Consider the following 21,249-nt stretch of genomic DNA (forward strand, 5'->3'; position numbering starts at 1 on the left):
CTGGCTTTACAGATAGAGTATCGTGTGGACGAATGCAGCTCGGATGACCGAGCGAGTAACAACTGCGTCGACATGAAGACGACCAAAGAAATGGTGTCCCATGGAGGCGACGTCGTCTACGCCGTTGCTCACCTGCATAGAGGTGGCCTCGGTTCCTCGTTGCACGGCCAGGTATATGTCACCTATTCATACATGAGTGAATTATAGAATCCATCGACATTAAAGGCTCAGCTGCACCGGCCGCACACAGGGAGGGAGTGGTCGCCGGTGTCCACCACCGGACTAGAGGAGCCGATTGCTTTTTAGGGGTCTTTTTGCGAAACAAAAATGTATTAGTCTTTATTTTCTGCCACGTCATCCTGTTCAGCGAGACCCATCTATCATAATCATGCTCAAAACGCCCTAAGCCACCGACTAGTATTTTTGCAACCAAAAAAAAAGCTTCAGAATTAGTAATTTTTGGCACAATTCCGTTACAATTCACTTATTTATACAACCATACTCCATTTCTAGCTTTGGAATGGATCGAATGCATGAATTCTCATCTGAAGAAATTAAACGCAAGAACGACTCAAATCTTATTATCAGGACGGCCGCCTGCTCTGCAAGTCCATGCCAATCTACGGCACCGGGCAGGAGGCCGGGAATGAGGAGGGATACGTCGTCGGGATGTCGACGTGCTATCCGGAGCCGGGTACGGTGAAGGTAAGGGACGGTGAGGTGCTGACCATGGTCTCCAACTACAGCAGCGAGCGGCAGCATACGGGGGTCATGGGCCACTTCTACATCCTTGTGGCAGATCATCAGGAGCAGGCTCTCAACAAACCGGCCCTTTGCTTCAGCTTCCCATACTCATGTGAGCTAATAGCTTTTTTTTTTGATTTGGTTCTATCTCATCTTGCAATTTGAAATAAGCCGCATGTCTTTTGCACTGACATGGTTTCCTCGCTCGTTGTTTTTTTCTTCTTTCGAATACTATTGCAGGGTGCCTCCCGGCATGGATGTGGAGCAACCAGATGTGAGAGAAGCGCATATATGCTTACAGCGAGTTATACATCGTTTCCGTAATTAAGAAAATAAGGCGTGCTTATTAGAGCATGAATCCGCTATGTCACTATGTGTGTGTAATTTGCATGGATGTGGAGTAATGTTGTGTTGTGTGTGGTAGCAGGCCGCAGCTAGCTTTGAGATAATAGCATTTGTATGTATGGCTAAATTCGAATAGGCCTTTCGGCCGGATTGAAGGTGTGTGACTATAAATGATACCGCTAAGTAGTAAGGTTTGCTGGTCTCGTCCGTCTATCTACACTTTCTGCTTTTCTTTTCGTGGCCTTGTAGGCACGTTGGCACAGCCGTTTCCATTTGTCTTTTACAGGCTTAATTAATACTCCATTCGTTTTAAAATAAGTGTCCTTAATTTTATGAGCTCTTTTACAGTGATTGGGGAGTTACGATTTATAATTTTATGTAACTCCACCTTTGATTATTTCTAGCCATTGGATCTGGGAAAATTATTTTAAGATTTATTTTTTTCTAAAAGGGTATAATAGTACTTGAGTCGCTCGTCCGTTTCCGTTCCTCACGGCATGTTCAGAGGCCGTCCCCACGCACGAATGAATCGGTTTCTCCGCATAGCCGCCGCACATCCCGCTCGTAGACGGGTAGCTTGGTGCGCCGTTTAGATCATCCCCACGCGGCGACCCCGATCCAGAAGAGAAGCGGCAGTCCGCGACCTTGTTGTCACTCCTCCGCCAAGGTTCCGGCCGGTCGTGGCGCATCCAATCCGCGTGCCGGCCGGCCCTGTACGCCATCATCGAGAACTTCGTCGCCAAGGCGTGGAACGGCTCCGGCCTCTTCCCTGACCCATGCGGCCAGACCGCCATCCAGGTTCCTCTCCCCCACAACCCCTTTTTCTTTACCTCGTCTTCAGCTCTTGATTGATTTATGTTGGCTTCAACTTTGAGTAATGGAGGATTGGAAAACACCAAAATTTGTTCTTTTTTCAGGAATTAATCAATCCCCAGTTCAGTTCCTGCTCTACATTTTCATGTTTTGGGATTCAGTATAAATCGTTGCTCACAAGGATTGCTTGCACGTCTAATTAATGGAACTGCTGCTCTACACCATACGTCGGATACCCTACTGCCTTAGTCAGCGCCGGCGACCTTCCCGCACACTAAAGGTAGGTGCATACATGTTGTGTAGGAGATGATGGCAGCAAACTTTCAGCTACAAGGGGTTTCGTGGTAGGGAACTATTGCGGTTGTGGTCCTATTATCAAGTTGTAATCCCAGCTGAATAGTATTTTATTCTCTGTAACTAATCATGTTTTTGTGGTATAGGATGATGGAAACAGTCCCGATTGTGTGGGCATATGCATATGGTTCGTGTACATAACAGTCTGAACTGGCCTTGCCATCGATCTAATCTACAACTTTTGTATCATGCGCTGTTAGGTACTGCTATTTTTGTGGTAGTATTATTTTCTTCAAGTATTCCATTCTCTGTAACAAATTCTGCTAGTGATTACAGTTTACTTGCCATGAAGCCTGAGCAGTGCATCTATATCCTTATATAATAGCTTATTAATCATGCTTTCTACAAATTTTAGTGCTCAAAGATAATAAGACTGGACCTTGAAAGTGGGTAGAGAGCAAATGAAATTTTGCCATCAGAATGTGATACTTCAGTACAAACGTCCTTTAATGATATTTGCTGTTCTTAGGGAATGGGGATCTATCTTTCGTTTAAAATATCTACTCCTATTGATTTGTATTGACTGGAACTTAGTAGAGTTGGACTTCACGGATTTACAAGGTTGCTGCCTCATTTATTTAGGAAAATGTTACTAATACTTCTGACCAAAAGTAGGACTAATGTTCTGTGTGGGCGTCCATGATGGACGTTGCAGTGCAGGGCCTTGTTTCAACGGCGGCATTTTGAGGTCATGTACATATGAAGATTGGAAATAGTGTTGGTGATGTGGAAACTGATCTGAATGGGATGTATTTGGGATCATACCAGGTTTCCCTGCTACTATCTCTACAGAGATGGGCGAGCGACGCCGCAGTTTCTTGTTCTTGCAGATGCATTATTGGATCATTTCTTCTGACTATAGTGAATGCCTAATCTTACGGTTATATGAGCAGCATTGTTCTGATGAACTAGGCCGTGTGGTTTTCCATCCATGTAGCTTGATTGTATTCTTCAAATGTGGCAGAGTAACGAGTTGCATTTTTTTGTGGGTTTGTGTGTGTGTATTGGGGGTTGTATTGCTCGCCTTGTGGTTTACAGAAATTTAGACGGGCGCATGACCTTGTTGGGCGTTGTATTGCTGGGGCTCCTGAAGATTGATAAAGTTGGGGTTGCTAGATTGCACGCCTATTCTTGTCATTGCCTCGTTATATATTTTGCTGGTACATAATACAATGAGATCACAATTCCGCTAAGCAAAGAATAATGTTTGGTGGGTAAGTACAGTTCTGTCATAGATTTGATCCCTGTTCTGCGAAAGAAAAACATTCCAAAATTGTAAAGTAAATGTCACTAAGGATACCCTTCGTCCCGACATGAGTGAAAACACACGGAAGTACGTACCGATGTTAGTCATTCGGGCCCACAAGTAATGATCTTAGTCGGCTGGACCTACAAGTACCGGTCTTACTCGTTTGGGCTCACTAGTATCGATCTTAGTCATTTAGGCCCATGCGTACTGATCTTAGTTGTTCGGGTCAACAAATGTCGATCTGAGTCATTCGGATCGACAAGTACAGATCTTAGTCGATCAAGCCTACAAGAACTGACCTTAGTCCTTCTAGACCCACAAGCACCGATCTTAGTCGCCTAGATGACCCGTAGTGATAGTGTTGTGTCAAGACACACTGAAGTGCTAGTCGAGGGACCCGACGATCCACTCCGCTAGTTGTGTCGAGACTACTTGTTAAGGTAGTTGTGGGTCCGGATGACCGGTAATGCTAGTTGTCGGTCCAGACAACCCATGCTAGTAGTTCTGGGTTCGATGACCCTTAGTGCTAGTTATGGGATCAAACTACCAATAGTACTAGTTGTGGGTCTGGACGACCCATTGTGGTGCTTGTGGACCCGGACGGTCCATACTTGAAGTTCTAAGTTCAAATGACCCGTAGTAGTGATTGTATACCTGGATGACCCATACTTGTCGTTCTGGGTTCAAACTACGCATATGTAGTCGTGGGATCGAACTACCCATAGTGCTAATTGTGTGCCCACAAGTACCACTATGGGTTGGGCCACCAATACTACCTCGTGCCCCTTTACGTCGTCCGGACCACCAATGCCACTACTAGTTACTCTGGATCGTCCGGGCTAACAAATACCACTACGGATCACTCTGGGTCATGGAGCCCACACATACCACTACGAATCACTGGGCTAGCTCACAAGTACCGATCATAGTCGTCTGAGGTCAAAAGTATCGTCCTTACTTCTCTGGGCACACAAGTACCGTTCTGAGTCGTCGAGACTCGGAAGTACCACTATGAGGCGTTCGGGCACACAAGTATGGATCTTACTCGTTCAAGCTCATAAGTATGGATCTTACTCGTTCGAGCTTACAAGTATAGATCTTAGTCGTTCGGGCCCATCTTAGGGTGCAGGGGGTGGAACAGGGAGTAGCATCTCCCCCTTGTCTATTTTGGAGTGGGGGTGGTGCTGGTTCGCCGAAGAATTTCAAGGGGTTAGTACATTTAGAGGGATGGCCGGGGCGGCTGCTGCACGGCGGTGGGGAGAGGTTGATGGGAGGGCGGGGCGGCGAAAAGAACACCCCGCAATCAGGCACTTGTCTTCAGTCGTTCAACGTTCACTAGTTCAGGCTTAGGGGATGTACCTCGGAGCATGCCTTGCTCACTTCAAGTATGAAACTCTGTTCTCATGTATGTTGATAGCGTTAGTCTGAACAAACACCACTTCAATTCGAGCATCATCGCAGAGATTTGATCCCTGTAAACATGCCATAATGCAATTTGTTTCACTCGATAAACATCATTGGTTCCTAGATTCCTGTCCGGACTCTAAAATTTATTGTACATGACATATGTTCGCAAGAAATGAAAGTAAACTACATGAAATGGATTGACCATAATCTGACAGCGTCCATGACATACAATACAAACTGTGAAACTCCCTTCAGTGACATTATAACATACATTATTATTCCCGTAAGTTGCCACTGGATCAAAAGCGTTCTCCAAGTATTTGAAACAAGAAGTTCAGCCTCTATACAAACTAGGAACTGATGGATAGTTATCAGCAAAAATATGGACCGGGGATTGCAGAATCGATGGAAGAAGCAGCTGCTGGTTCCTGCTTGCCAGTAATTTACTCATCCTTGAAAAACAGAGAATGGTTAGTAAAGCAATTTGAAAAAAGGAGAGTTTTGTTTCAAGAAGATTAACAACATGCACTCATCTTTTTTTGCTGCTAGCACATTTGGAAGACTGCAACAACGTGGCCTTCAAAGTTGATGACGACGTTGCTCCCCCTACGTTGTGACTTTTCTAAGATAATGTCAAGCTTTGAAATGCTCCTTTTTTTTGCCAACTTATTTTTAATGTAAAGACAAATCAAATAAGCCTTGTAAATTCAGGCGGATGGAGTACATTGATTAGGATACATTAGTTATCCTTGAAGAAAGATGTCTACGAAAGTATGGATACTTACAAAAAGACATTCACCAAAACTGGTATTTGGCACTATAAGTGAAAGACATTTAATACTTCGGTAGAACTCGACATGTGGCTATGATACAAATTTTTTTGGGAGGTTGTGGCTATGAAAGATTATTGGAAATAAGGTATGGGTTATGACATAAAAAAGGAGTTCACTTTCACTAGTTTTTTGACCCGAACCTGTAGGAATTTCTTCCCCAGAGCATAATTTGTAGATTTTTCCTTCGAAGGAGCTCTGTGGTGTTCAGCATGTTGTTATTCAACAACCAGAAAAAGAATTTATGTTTCAGTTGAGTGCAGGCTTTCCAAAGCCAGGCAATAGCAGGAATGGTTGTAGTCTCCCGAATGAGAATTTTATAGGCCTTGGCAACTGTGAAAGTCATGGCAGCAGAGGGGTATTGCTAACTGTCAGCTTGATCAAATAACACCAAACACAGGATTCAGAGTTTCAGGGTAACAATACGAACCATGTTCTGCAATAGCTACATTAGGTGTGGTCACTGCTCAACTACTAATTGAATCTTTATTTGAAGGTGGTGAAAGGAGTAGTTGGTCGACGTTGAACGTGCAGGCAGGGAGGGGGGAAGAGAAGAGCAGGGAGATACCTTGCTCCGTTGGTCCACCACTACGCCATGCCCAGCCAGGGGTTCGCCTCCAGGAACTCGCGCCGGCGTCGGCAGGGCCGTGGGGGAGCGGCCACTACGACCAAGCCTAGGTCGTCGCGCCGGCGTCTTCGACCAGCTCCTAACCCAGGTCCTCGCGCCCGCGGCTCCATCTAGCGACCACTACAACCAAGCACAGCCGGGGTTGCCTCCAGGACCTGGCCCCGCCGCCATCGCCCAGATCCCCGCGCCGGCGCTGCGGGAGGTAGCCGGGCAATTTTTGGACGGTAGTATTCCAGGGCTGCCGCGGTGCGAGGTTCCGCCTGCGGTGCCCATGAGTGTCTACTCGTGAGATGAGGGATCGCGAGATGACATTGCCATGGGGAATTTTCTTGACGGATCTACCCTCGAAGTAACTAACTGGCCCCACTAAAATTTTGTCACGGTCCCGCTGTTATATGTAATTTCTCGTAATTTTAGTTTTGTAACTCCTCATAAGTTCAATTTTCCTACCGTCAGATTAGGCTGGATGGACGGCTCCTAAAATCGTCAATCACTGTAACAGTTGTATAATTTTATACTACTAACTTTAGTCGTACTGCCCGATGCATGCATGCTGATACGGCGGAGAAAGTGGCAACACCAGTTTTGGCTACTCCGTGTTTTCCTGTCAATGAACAGGAATAAATTAAATGGTCAATAGTTCCTTTTTACTAGATCAATTTCACTATCTCATGATGTGATACAGTTGTACGAGGAATAGCAGCTCCACTCTACCATTACGGATTTCGAGTGGATTATGCGTACCAACCATATAGCAACATTAAATTATGTTGGACTGTGATAACGTCCGTGATTGTATCGAACGATTCGTTCACTAGTACTGAGTACGACCGTTCTTTTAATACAAAACCGAACGCATTGAGCTGATTCTTTTTTAATTCTTGCATGCATGCATATAGGATGAAAATGATGATGTTAGCCAAGATTTTACCGAACTCAAAAATTCAAAATATTTTATAGCTCAAACCGCACTCTGATTTAAAAATCATTTTCATTTAAAAGAATCATCACGACGAGACCTTCGAAAGTAGATCCCATGACAATATGTTTCGCTGACTTTTTTCGGGTCAAAAGTTACCAGACCTAGGAGAAGTAAGTTATCACGTCTGCGATTCATAAATTATCATCCTTTTTACATAGCAACGGCCGGGACATAAAAATGGTCCACCCAACCTTCTCCTCACATGCATGCAAATGCACGAGAGGACGAAAAAACTGATGTCATCATAGATTCTCTGTATTTTGGAATTTCAAAATATTTTGGTGCTCACACCATTGTTCTGATTGAAACACCATTTTCACATAAAATTCCGTTGCGACTAGACCTTTGAAACTAAATCCTTGTTTGGTCTGTTTTGACGATATATATTTTTGGGCCAAAAGTTACCATGTTAAGTAGGTTATTAGCTATGTTATGCATATATTGCTATATTATTTACACGGAAATTATTGGGGTACGTTTTTCAATAACTTTTTCCACCGATCAAAAAGTTACCAAATTGTTCATAGTAAGCTATTAGGTCTGTTTTTTGTATATCAATATGCTATTTACACAAAAGTTAGTCGGGTACGTTTTCAACAACTTTTTCAACGTGTCAAAAATTTACCATGGTGTTTGGACTAACTTATTAGGTCTCCAGTGCACATTTAGATGAGATACGAGGAGGCCTCCAGCGTCGTTGACGCTGGGTCGGTGCCGGCGATCGGTGTCGTGAGGTAGTTCAGGGCATATCTTGTCACGTGTGGTAGTGTAGATGCCGTATTTCAGAGTGCTGTTGAGGTCGTGGTGAAGCCTGCCGGCGAGCTTGCCAGGAGGCCCCGCTGACCTGTCCTGGTGCGTCATTCTAGGGTTGGTGTATAGCTGCGTCGTGGTGTCCACTGGCCCTGACACTGGAGGCTCGCAAGATCATCATGATCTGATGAAGGAAAATCGCATGCGGGGCCTCCGACCGGGACGTCCCCTGGTTGGTGGAGTCGCCGGCCTCTGAGCTTGGAGAGGATCCCGATTCTCCATAGAGATCGGAGTAGGAGACCTCACAAATGGGCTGGAGGCCAGCGTTTTTATCCGCGTTTGTGAGGCTGGCCATAGTGGGGGTAACATAACTAGTATCATATACTTGGGACTCGCAAACATGCTTACGTGGTAGGAAATTAAAGAAGAGAGAGAGGGTCATAGTAACATAGGTAGATACCGTAACATAATAAATGTTATGCTACTATGTGTCATGGATGGCAATAAATGAGACCATCTATGATACTACTTTATGATACTATGCACTATGGATGTAGTATCATACACTAGTATCATATGCATGATACCAGTATATGTTACTCCCCACTATGACCAGCCTGAGGTAGAGTGGTGTCACGTCGCCCTCTTCGCTGTCCAAGGCCGAGGTGATGCTGATTGCATCGGCGCCTTCTTGAGTTTTGGGGTCAGTGCCGACGCAATCCTTCGGCATTTGGATGAGGCGACAAATGCCGCAGACCATCGCGACCAACTGGATCGTCGGTGCAGACTCCGTCCTGTGAGTAGGACGGAGGAAATTTGCGGGTCTTGTTAAGTCTGAGGTCGGTGCACGCCTCCCTAATCGAGCGTGGCGATCACACCTTTGGAGACCTTGAGATGACGGGGTTGGCCGGTCAGCTGATGTCGACCCGGCCTGCCTTGTTAGTGACAAACGTCAATGAGTCAAAGGTCAGGCTCTCTCCCGGTGATAGGCCATTGAAAGCAAAAAAAGGATCCGATCCAAGATCAATCTCCAGTCAGCGGCCCGTTCTTGGCACGCCAACACATGGAGCAAAAAACCGTCAAATCTCTCGGAAGTGGTCCAAACGCAGCTGGAAGTCCGGAATCAGAGGTCACATGAAGGGTTTATCCAGGTTCGGGCCTCCGGAGAGTAATACCCCTACATCATGCTGGTTTTCATTACTCATGGTAGAGGGATACCTCGTGCGAGGGGTTACAATTGTATATGAGATTGCTACCAACAATTTGTTATCTGTGTGTCAATGATGAATGAGGACCCTAGGCCTCCCATTATATACGCATGACAAGTCTAGGTTTTACACGGTGCATGCAATCTAGAGCGTTGCCGCCTCCTAGTCTTGGAGACGATGAAGGTCGTCTTCGCCTCCTAGGGTTAGATCCTCGCATTCGGCCTAGCGGGCCCCTTCTAGTCTGATGAGGCCAGACTCCCTGATGGTAGCTACCCTTAGTATAGGCCCCCGTCAGAGACGTGAGTGCGTCCTCGGGATCGATCGGCGCGCGCTAGTGACCGGCGCCTCATCGATGCGTCAGCTGCTGCCATGGCCTCCCTCGCACGTTGCCGCTCGCGCCATCTGGCGTGCGCGTCCGACTCGGCCGACCTCGATCGGACTGGCGCTAGCGAGGGCACAAGCACCCAATGGTGCCCGTGGAGGCCCTCCGGAGGTACGATGGATGTGGTGGCGACGGGACGGCATACCTGGAGTGGGGCGGAGCGGGCCGCGCACCCACCAGTGTGTTGCGGGTCGGGCGGGAGGGCCCGACAACATTGTTCGCACTACGACGGCGGGCGAAGGGGGGCAACACGTCGCTCCATGAGCTTTCTCCTCTGTTGTCGCCCTGATCTAGATGGGAGCAGCGCCAAGAAATGCGGAGCGTGACCGCATTGATGTCGCTCGCACCGCCGCCGGAGCCAGACCCGCTGCGATCATCCGCCATAGATCGGAAGCGAAGAGAAAAAATAGATTGGGAAGAGAAGAGAACGAAGAGAGTGGAGTGGACTTAGTAGACTATAGTCTAGGGTTCATCGAAGGGGATATTTTTTGGGTCGAGGTGGGCCAGGCTGACGTGACGAAAGTGACTGGACGTGCCCTAGCCGCTCCATATTTAGGTTGTAAATGAGAGGCGCCGGACACCCAAGGTGTTTGAGGACGGTTTGAGTCGCCCGACTGGGTTGGTTTTTCTTGGCCGGTCAGCCCGCCCGGGCGTTGAGGCGGGTTTAAGACCCCTGGGTGTAGAAACTCTTGCAAGATCTTGACTGTACTGCCATCACAAGACAAGTATATGGAGTGCATGAAGTACATGACTCGGTGATGAATATGTTTATGTGTTTTCAACCAACCAAACCATAGTTTTTTTTGTCAGTATGATGGAGCGGCCGTAGCAAAGCACGGCTTTCACTTATAGTTTTAATGACTAGCAGGCGGAAGACGCGGCGGCAGGCCGCACCGGTGGTTCCTGCCGCATGTGCATGTATGTTATTTTCTATTTTAAGATGAGAAAAGGAATGTCGATGGGTTTAAGGTCGAGCAGGTTGCAATGATTCATACAGAAGAATCCTTTTCATACAGCCAGAGCCAGTAATCCTTTAATCACTGCGTACCGTTATTAGATTTGACTACAGAAGCCCAATTGTGAAGCGATATGCCACACCGTTCACATTGTAGGGGAACGTAGCATAAATTCAAAATTTTCCTACGTGTCACCAAGATCTATCTATGGAGTCATCTAGCAACGAGGGAGGAGTGGATCTACACACCCTTGTAGATCGTGCGCGGAAGCGTTCAAAAGAACGGGATTGATGAAGTCGTACTCGTCGTGATCCAAATCACCGATGATCCTAGCGCCGAACGGACGACACCTCCACGTTCAACACACGTACGGAGCAGCGACGTCTCCTCCTTCTTGATCCAGCAAGGGGGAAGGAGAGGTTGATGGAGATCTAGCAGCACGACGGCGTGGTGGTGGAAGTAGCGGGATTCCAACAGGGCTTCGCCAAGCGCTGCGGGAGGAGGGAGATATGTCATGGGAGGGAGAGGGAGGCGCCAGGGCTTAGGTGTTGCTGCCATCCCTTCCCCTCACTATATATAGGGCCAAGGGAGAGAGGGGGGGGGGGGCGCAGCCTTGGCCCTTCCTCCAAGGAAGGGTGCGGCCAGGGAGGAGTCCATCCTCCCCAAGGCACCTCGGAGGTGCCTTCCCCTTTTAGGACTCTTCCTTTCCCTTATCTCTTGGCGCATGGGCCTCTTGGGGCTGGTGCCCTAGGGCCATACAGACCAAGGCGCACCCCCCTATAGCCCATGTGCCCCCCGGGACAGGTGGCCCCACCCGGTGGACCCCCGGGACCCTTTCGGTGGTCCCGGTACAATACCGGTGACCCCGAAACTTGTCCCGATAGCCGAAATAGCACTTCATATATATAATTCTTTACCTCCGGACCATTCCGGAACTCCTCGTGACGTCCGGGATCTCATCCGGGACTCCGAACAACTTTCGGGTTACCGCATACTAATATCTCTATAACCCCAGCGTCACCGAACCTTAAGTGTGTAGACCCTACGGGTTCGGGAGACATGCAGACATGACCGAGATGACTCTCCGGTCAATAACCAACAGCGGGATCTGGATACCCATGTTGGCTCCCACATGTTCCACGATGATCTCATCGGATGAACCACGATGTCAAGGACTTAATCAATCCCGCATACAATTCCCTTTGTCCATCGGTATGTTACTTGCCCGAGATTCGATCGTCGGTATCCCGATACCTTGTTCAATCTCGTTACCGGCAAGTCTCTTTACTCATTCCGTAACACATCATCTTGTGATCAACTCCTTGATCATATTGTGCACATTATGATGATGTCCTACCAAGTGGGCCCAGAGATACCTCTCCGTTTACACGGAGTGACAAATCCCAGTCTCGATTCGTGGCAACCCAACAGACACTTTCGGAGATACCTGTAGTGTACCTTTATAGCCACCCAGTTACGTTGTGACGTTTAGCACACCCAAAGCACTCCTACGGTATCCGGGAGTTGCACAATCTCATGGTCTAAGAAAATGATACTTGACATTAGAAAAGCTTTAGCATATGAACTACATTATCTTGTGCTAGGCTTAGGATTGGGTCTTGTCCATCACATCATTCTCCTAATGATGTGATCCCGTTATCAATGACATCCAATGTCCATGGTCAGGAAACCGTAACCATCTATTGATCAACGAGCTAGTCAACTAAAGGCTTACTAGGGACATGGTGTTGTCTATGTATCCACACATGTATCTGAGTTTCCTATCAATACAATCCTAGCATGGATAATAAACGATTATCATGAACAAGGAAATATAATAATAACTAATTTATTATTGCCTCTAGGGCATATTTCCAACAGTCTCCCACTTGCACTAGAGTCAATAATCCAGTTCACATCGCTATGTGACTAACACTCAAGGTCACATCCCCATGTGACTAACACCCAAAGAGTTTACTAGAGTCAATAATCTAGTTCACATTACCATGTGATTAACACTCAATGAGTTCTGGGTTTGATCATGTTATGCTTGTGCGAGATGTTATAGTCAACGGGTCTGAATCTTTCAGATCCGTATGTACTTCGCAAATTTCTATGTCATCTTGTAGATGCAACTACTACGCTACATTTGGAGCTATTCCAAATAACTGTTCTACTATACGAATCCAGTTTACTACTCAGAATAATCTGGATTAGTGTCAAAGTTTGCATCAGCGTAACCCTTTACGACGAACTCTTTTACCACCTCCATAATCGAGAAAATTCCTTAGTCCACTAGTTACTAAGGATAACTTTGACCGCTGTCTGGTGATCTACTCCTAGATTACCTTTGTACCCTCTTGCCAGATATGTGGCAAGGCACACATCAGGTGCGGTACTCAGCATGGCATACCGTATAGAGCCTATGACAAAAGCATAGGGGACGACCTTCGTCCTTCCTCTTTCTTCTGCCTGTGGTCGAGCTTTAAGTCTTAACTTCATACCTTACAACTCAGGCAAGAACTTCTTCTTTGACTGATCCATCTTGAACACCTTCAAGATCATGTCAAGGTATGTGCTCATTTGAAAGTACCATTAAGCATTTTGATCTATCCCTATAGATCTTGATGCTCAATGTTCAAGTAGCTTAATCTAGGCTTTCCATTGAAAAACACTTTCCAAATAACCCTATATGCTTTCCAGAAATTCTACGTCATTTCTGATCAACAATATGTCAACAACATATATTCATCAGAAATTCTATAGTGCTCCCACTCACTTCTATGGAAATACAAGTTTCTCATAAACTTTGTATACACCCAAAATCTTTGATCATCTCATCAAAGCATACATTCCAACTCCGAGATGCTTACTCCAGTCCTTAGAAGGATTGCTGGAGCTTTGCATACTTATTAGCATCTTTCAGGATTGACAAAACCTTCCGGTTATATCACATACAACCTTTCCTCAAGAAAATCGTCGAGGAAACAATGTTTTGACATCCTATCTGCAAGATTTCATAAATAATGCAGTAATCGCTAATATAATTCCAACAGACTCTTAGCATCGCTACGAGTGAGAAAGTCTCATCGCAGTCAACTCCTTGAACTTGTCGGAAAACATCTTAACGAAAAGTCGAGCTTTCTTAATGGTGATACCTACCATCATTGCCCGTCTTCCTTTTAAAATCCATATGTACCTAACAGCCTTACGACCATCAAGTAGTTCTCCCAAAGTCTACACTTTGTTTTCATATATGGATCCTCTCTCGGATTATATGGCCTCGAGCCATTTTGGAATCTGGGCCCACCATCGCTTCTCCATAGCTCGTAGGTTCATTGTTGTCTAGCAACATGACTTCCAAGACAGGATTACGTACCACTCTGAAGTAGTACGCATCCTTGTCATCCCACGAGGTTTGGTAGTGACTTGATCTGAAGTTTCATGATCACTATCATAAGCTTCCACTTCAATTGGTGTAGGTGCCACAGGAACAACTCCCTGTGCCCTGCCACACACTAGTTGAAGAGACGGTTCAATAACCTCATCAAGTCTCCACCATCCTCCCACTCAATTCTTTCGAGAGAAACTTTTCCTCGAGAAAGGACCCGATTCTAGAAACAATCCCTTATTGCTTTCGGTTCTGAGACAGGAGGTATACCCAACTGTTTTGGGTGTCCTATGAAGATGCATTTATCCGCTTTGGGTTCGAGCTTATCAGCCTGAAACTTTTTCACATAAGCATCGCAGCCCCAAACTTTTAAGAAATGACATCTTAGGTTTCCCTAAACCATAGTTCATACAGTGTCATCTCATCGGAATTACGTGGTGCCCTATTTAAAGTGAATGTGGTTGTCTTTAATGCCTAACCCATAAACTATCGTGGTAATTCGATAAGAGACATCATGGTATGCATCATATCCAATAGGATGCAGTTATGATGTTCGGACACACCATCACACTATGGTGTTCCAGGCTGTATTAGTTGTGAAACAATTTCCACAATGTCTTAGTTCTGTGCCAAACTCGTAATTCAGATATTCATTTCTATGATCATATCATAGATATTTTATCCTCTTGTCACGACGATCTTTCAACTTCACCCTGAAATTACTTGAACCTTTCAATAATTCAGACTCGTGATTCATCAAGTAAATATACTCAACATCTACTCAAATCATCTGTGAAGTAAGAACATAACGATATCCATTACATGCCTCAGCACTCATTGGATTGCACACATCAAAATGTATTACTTCCAACAAGTTGCTTTCTAGTTCCATTTTACTGAAACCGAGGCTTTCAGTCATCTTGCCCATGTGGTATGATTTGCATGTCTCAAGTGATTCAAAATCAAGTGAGTCCAAACGGTCCATTTGCATGGAGTTTCTTCATGCATATACACCAATAGACATGGTTCGCATGTCTCAAACTTTTCAAAAACGAGTGAGCCCAAAGATCCATCAACATGGAGCTTCTTCATGCGCTTTATACCGATATGACTTACGTGGCAGTGCCACAAGTAGGTGGTACTATCATTACTATCTTATATCTTTTGGCATGAACATGTGTATCACTACGATCGAGATTCAATAAACCATCCATTTTAGGTGCAAGACCATTGAAGGTATTATTCAATTAAACAGAGTAACCATTATTCTCCTTAAATGAATAACCATATTGCGATAGACATAATCCAATCATGTCTATGCTCAACGCAAACACCAATCTTGATGGTAGAGGGAGCATATGATATTTGATCAACCTTGGAAATACTTCCAACACATATCGTCATCTCACCTTTTAACTAGTCTCCATTCATTCCGTAGCTTTTATTTCGAGTTACTAACACTTAGCAACCAAACCGGTATCTAATACCCTGGTGCTACTAGGAGTACTAATAAAGTACACATCAACACAATGTATATCCAATATACTTCTATCGACCTTGCCAGCCTTCTCATCTACCAAGTATCTAGGGTAATTCTGCTCCAGTGGCTGTTCCCCTTATTACAGAAGCACTTAGTCTCGGGTTTGGGTTCAACCTTGGGTTTCTTCACTAAAGCAGCAGCTGAATTGCTGTTTCATGAAGTATCCCTTTTTACCCTTGCCCTTCTTGAAACTAGTGGTTTCACCAACCATCAACAATTGATGCTCCTTCTTGATTTCTACTTTTGTGGTGTCAAACATCGCGAATATCTCAAGGATCATCATATATGTCCCTGATATATTATAGTTCATCACGAAGCTCTAGCAGCTTGGTGGTAATGACTTCGGAGAACCATCACTATTTCATTTGGAAGATCAACTCCCACTTGATTCAAATGATTGTTGTACTCAGACAATCTGAGCACAAGCTCAACAATTGAGCTTTTCTCCCTTAGTTTGCAGGCTAAGAAAATCGTCGGAGGTCTTATACCTCTTGACGTGGGCACGAACCTGAAATCCCAATTTCAGTCCTCAAAACATCTCATATGTTTCGCGATGTTTCAAAACCGTCTTCGGTGCCTCAACTCTAAGCCGTTTAACTGAACTATCATGTAGTTATCAAAATGTGTATGTCAGATGTTCGCAACATCCACAGACAACGTTCGAGGTTCAGCACACTGAGCGGTGCATTAAGGACATAAGCCTTCTATGAAGCAATGAGGACAATCCTCAGTTTACGGACCTAGTCCGCATAATTGCTACTATCAACTTTCAACTAAATTTTCTCTAGGAACATAACTAAACAGTAGAACTGAAGCGCGAGCTACGACATAATTTGCGAAGACCTTCTGACTATGTTCAAGATAATTAAGTTCATCTTATGAACTCCCACTCAGATAGACATCCCTCTAGTCATCTAAGTGATTACATGATCCGAGTCAACTAGGCCGTGTCCGATCATCATGTGAGACGGACTAGTCAACATCGGTGAACATCTTCATGTTGATCGTATCTTCTATACGACTCATGCTCGACCTTTCGGTCTCTTGTGTTCCGAGGCCATGTCTGTACATGCTAGGCTCGTCAAGTTAACCTAAGTGTTTCGCATGTGTTCCGAGGCCATGTCTGTACATGCTAGGCTCGTCAACACCCGTTGTATTCGAACGTAAGAATCTATCACACCCGATCATCTCGTGGTGCTTCGAAACGACGAACTTTCGCAACGGTGCACAGTTAGGGGGAACACCTTCTTGAAATTTTAACGAGGGATCATCTTATTTACTACCATCGTTCTAAGCAAATAAGATGCATAAACATGATAAACATTACATGCAATCAAATAGTGACATGATATGGCCATCATCACTTTGCTCCTCTTGATCTCCATCTTCGGGGCTCCATGATTATCATCGTCACCGGCATGACACCATGATCTCCATCATCATGATCTCCATCATCGTGTCTTCATGAAGTTGTCTCGTCATCTATTACTTCTACTACTACAGCTAACAGTTAGCAATAAAGTAAAGTAATTACATGACGTTTATGTTGACACGCAGGTCATAAATAAATTAAGACAACACCTATGGCTCCTGCCGGTTGTCATACTCATCGACATGCAAGTCGTGATTCCTATTACAAGAACATGATCAATCTCATACATCACATATATCATTCATCACATCCTTTTGGCCATATCACATCACATAGCATACCCTGCAAAAACAAGTTAGACGTCCTCTAATTGTTGTTTGCATGTTTTACGTGGCTGCTATGGGTTTCTAGCAAGAACGTTTCTTACCTACGCAAAGACCACAACGTGATATGCCAATTGCTATTTACCCTTCATAAGGACCCTTTTCATCGAATCCGATCCGACTAAAGTGGGAGAGACAGACACCCGCTAGCCACCTTATGCAACTAGTGCATGTCAGTCGGTGGAACCAGTCTCACGTAAGAGTACGTGTAAGGTCGGTCCGGGCCGCTTCATCCCACAATGCCACCGAATCAAGATTGGACTAGTAACGGTAAGCATATTGAACAAAATCAACGCCCACAACTACTTTGTGTTCTACTCGTGCATAGAAACTACGCATAGACTTAGCTCTTGATGCCACTGTTGGGGAACGTAGCATAAATTCAAAATTTTCCTACTTGTCACCAAGATCTATCTATGGAGTCATCTAGCAACGAGGGAGGAGTGGATCTACACACCCTTGCAGATCGCGCGTGGAAGCGTTCAAGAGAACGGGGTTGATGGAGTCGTACTCGTCGTGATCCAAATCACCGATGATCCTAGCGCCGAACGGACGGCACCTCCGCGTTCAACACACGTACAGAGCAGAGACGTCTCCTCCTTCTTGATCCAGCAAGGGGGAAGGAGAGGTTGATGGAGATCCAGCAGCACGACGGCGTGGTGGTGGAAGTAGCGGGATTCCAGCAGGGCTTCGCCAAGCGCTGCGGGAGGAGGGAGATGTGTCATGGGAGGGAGAGGGAGGCGCCAGGGCTTAGGTGTTGCTACCCTCCCTTCCCCTCACTATATATGGGGCCAAGGGAGAGGGGGGGGGGGCGCAGCCTTGGCCCTTCCTCCAAGGAAGGGTGCGGCCAGGGAGGAGTCCATCCTCCCCAAGGCACCTCGGAGGTGCCTTCCCCTTTTAGGACTCTTCCTTTCCCTTATCTCTTGGCGCATGGGCCTCTTGGGGCTGGTGCCCTTGGCCCATACAGGCCAAGGCGCACCCCCCTATAGCCCATGTGCCCCCCAGGGGCAGGTGGCCCCAACCGGTGGACCCCCGGGACCCTTCCGGTGGTCCCGGTACAATACCGGTGACCCCGAAACTTGTCCCGATAGCCGAAATAGCACTTCCTATATATAATTCTTTACCTCCGGACCATTCCGGAACTCCTCGTGACGTCCGGGATCTCATCCGGGACTCCGAACAACCTTCGGGTTACCGCATACTAATATCTCTATAACCCCAGCGTCACCGAACCTTAAGTGTGTAGACCCTACGGGTTCGGGAGACATGCAGACATGACCGAGATGACTCTCCGGTCAATAACCAACAGCGGGATCTGGATACCCATGTTGGCTCCCACATGTTCCACGATGATCTCATCGGATGAACCACGATGTCAAGGACTTAATCAATCCCGCATACAATTCCCTTTGTCTATCGGTATGTTACTTGCCCGAGATTCGATCGTCGGTATCCCGATACCTTGTTCAATCTCGTTACCGGCAAGTCTCTTTACTCGTTCTGTAACACATCATCCTGTGATCAACTCCTTGATCACATTGTGCATATTATGATGATGTCCTACCGAGTGGGCCCAGAGATACCTCTCCGTTTACACGGAGTGACAAATCCCAGTCTCGATTCGTGCCAACCCAACAGACACTTTTAGAGATACCTGTAGTGTACCTTTATAGCCACCCAGTTAGGTTGTGACGTTTGGCACACCCAAAGCACTCCTACGGTATCCGGGAGTTGCACAATCTCATGGTCTAAGAAAATGATACTTGACATTAGAAAAGCTTTAGCATACGAACTACATGATCTTGTGCTAGGCTTAGGATTGGGTCTTGTCCATCACATCATTCTCCTAATGATGTGATCCCGTTATCAACGACATCCAATGTCCATGGTCAGGAAACCGTAACCATCTATTGATCAACGAGCTAGTCAACTAGAGGCTTACTAGGGACATGGTGTTGTTTATGTATCCACACATGTATCTAAGTTTCCTATCAATACAATCCTAGCATGGATAATAAACGATTATCATGAACAAGGAAATATAATAATAACTAATTTATTATTGCCTCTAGGGCATATTTCCAACACACATAAGGAGTGTCTCATTTATATGCATATCTGAATGCTTGTATGGCTTCTGTTATGCCACGGCCCAACCTAGGAAGGAGGCCCAAGGCCTGTCGCCGCTCACGCCTGCTGGACCAGGCCTGGAGGGCAGGAGGAACCTAGTGCGGCATCACGGCAGCGAGAGATAAAGAGTAGCAGGGGGAGACAGGAAAGGCAGCCGATTAGCAGAAGCAACACACTTTCCCCTTTCCCCTCCTCCCATCTCTGTACCGAGATCTCCTTCCCCTTCTTGTATCTCTAGATCGAATTATTGTATCCAGGAGCATAACAATTGGTATCAGATGTCGTTCGATCCATTGCGGTGACGTGCGATCAATCAGTCCGTAGTGCGGTAAGCGGAGGATTCGTCCACCACTGTAATTCCAATCGCTCGGCAGGAACCGCTGATCTGGCTGGACGATCGGGAGTCGGAGCTGGCACCGAAGAAGCGTGGCCCGTTGGTGGTGGAGCAACAGATCTCGGCGGCGATGGGGTCGGTGGAGCAACAGAACACGAAGACCAACGCCAAGCTCGCCGACATCACCGAGCAGCTGAAGGGCATGGCGGCGTGGATGAAATCCATGGACTCCACGACCAAGAGCCTCTCCGAGACGGCGGCGCTTCTCCAGCTCCATGTCGAGGACGTGACAGCCCGACTGGAGGCGCTCGAGACACCTCCAGCGTGGCCCCAAGGTCCGGCTGCGGCAAGCCTGACACCACCGTCCGTGGTGGTGCACACGCAAGGCAAGGACCGCCAAATGGGCACGGCGGGCATCACCAACCACGGGGGTCAGTTCTGGGAGATCCTCGATTCCCTGATTTGCCTCCGGGCAACGGTATGCCCCTATTGGCACCTTCACATCATTCCCTTCATCCGCACATGGGCATCACGCCCAAAATGGATTTTCCCAAGTTCAATGGGGAAGATCACCAGGTGTGGTTGGACAATTGTGAACTATATTTCGAGATATATGGGGTTTCTGAGCACATGAAAGTTAAATTTGCTTCTCTCAATTGTGTTGGGAACGCGGCGCTGTGGCTCAAGATGGCCCAGAAACGCCGACAATTTGTGCACTGGCATGAATTGCGCACTGCTGTTCAGGAGAAATGGGGGAGGAATAGGTACAAGTTTCACATGCGTCAATTGTTGTTGCTTAGTCAGTCAGGGTCTGTCGATGATTACACCACCAAATTTGACAATCTCCGCCACCAAATTCTGTTAGCAGATCCTCATTCTAGTGAAGTTTTCTTTGTTGAAAGATATGTAGTAGGTCTACGTTCTAAAATTCGTACTACTGTTATTTTGCATCAACCCGAGGACGTGGATACTGCTAGCTGTTTGACCTTGTTGCAGGAAGCAGAATTGGAGAGCGACAAGTCTGGTGGGAACTCGAAATATAGTCAGCATTCAGGAAACAAGCAGTCCAATACAGAGAAGGGCAAGCAGCCAGATGATACCAGGAAAGTAGCAGAGAAACTGGAGGTCCTATGTGCATATCGCAAGGCCAAGAGCTTGTGCTTCAAATGCGGCGAACCATGGGCAAGAGGCCACAAGTGCCCCGACAAAGTACCTCTGCATATCATGGAGGAGTTACTGGAGGTTTTGCAGTTGGACGACCCCCCTGATCCTCAGCATATGTCAGATTCCAGCTCCGAAGAGGAAGTTATGTTGCTTGCCAATGCCTGCTCACCGACACCACCAGTTAAACACCGAACGATGCGCTTGCACGACATGATCGACAAGCGCAGCATTCTCATTCTGATTGATTCAGGGGCGAATTGTTCGTTTGTGGATGCCCAACTGACAGA

At 46.4% G+C, this 21,249-nt stretch overlaps 1 protein-coding gene and 1 long non-coding RNA gene across 2 annotated transcripts in view; both read left to right on the top strand.

Moving 5' to 3' along the window:
• LOC123105295 (uncharacterized) overlaps window positions 1-1,292 on the top strand; it is a gene marked incomplete at its 5' end in the record, with an annotated part of 2,354 nt that extends 1,062 nt beyond the window's left edge. Inside the window, 3 exon segments of the mRNA XM_044527335.1 lie at window positions 13-171; window positions 589-856; window positions 985-1,292. Of these exon segments, the coding sequence (XP_044383270.1) occupies window positions 13-171; window positions 589-856; window positions 985-1,022 (465 nt within the window).
• Window positions 1,293-1,575: 283 nt separating this feature from the next.
• Window positions 1,576-3,241, top strand: LOC123107941 (uncharacterized). Its single transcript, XR_006451810.1, has 4 exons — window positions 1,576-1,887; window positions 2,007-2,182; window positions 2,343-2,456; window positions 2,912-3,241. It is a non-coding gene; the product is annotated as an uncharacterized lncRNA (long non-coding RNA).
• The last annotated feature ends 18,008 nt before the right edge of the window (window positions 3,242-21,249 follow it).

Source organism: Triticum aestivum, chromosome 5A (assembly GCF_018294505.1).
Source record: "Triticum aestivum cultivar Chinese Spring chromosome 5A, IWGSC CS RefSeq v2.1, whole genome shotgun sequence".
Classification (NCBI taxonomy): domain Eukaryota; kingdom Viridiplantae; phylum Streptophyta; class Magnoliopsida; order Poales; family Poaceae; genus Triticum; species Triticum aestivum.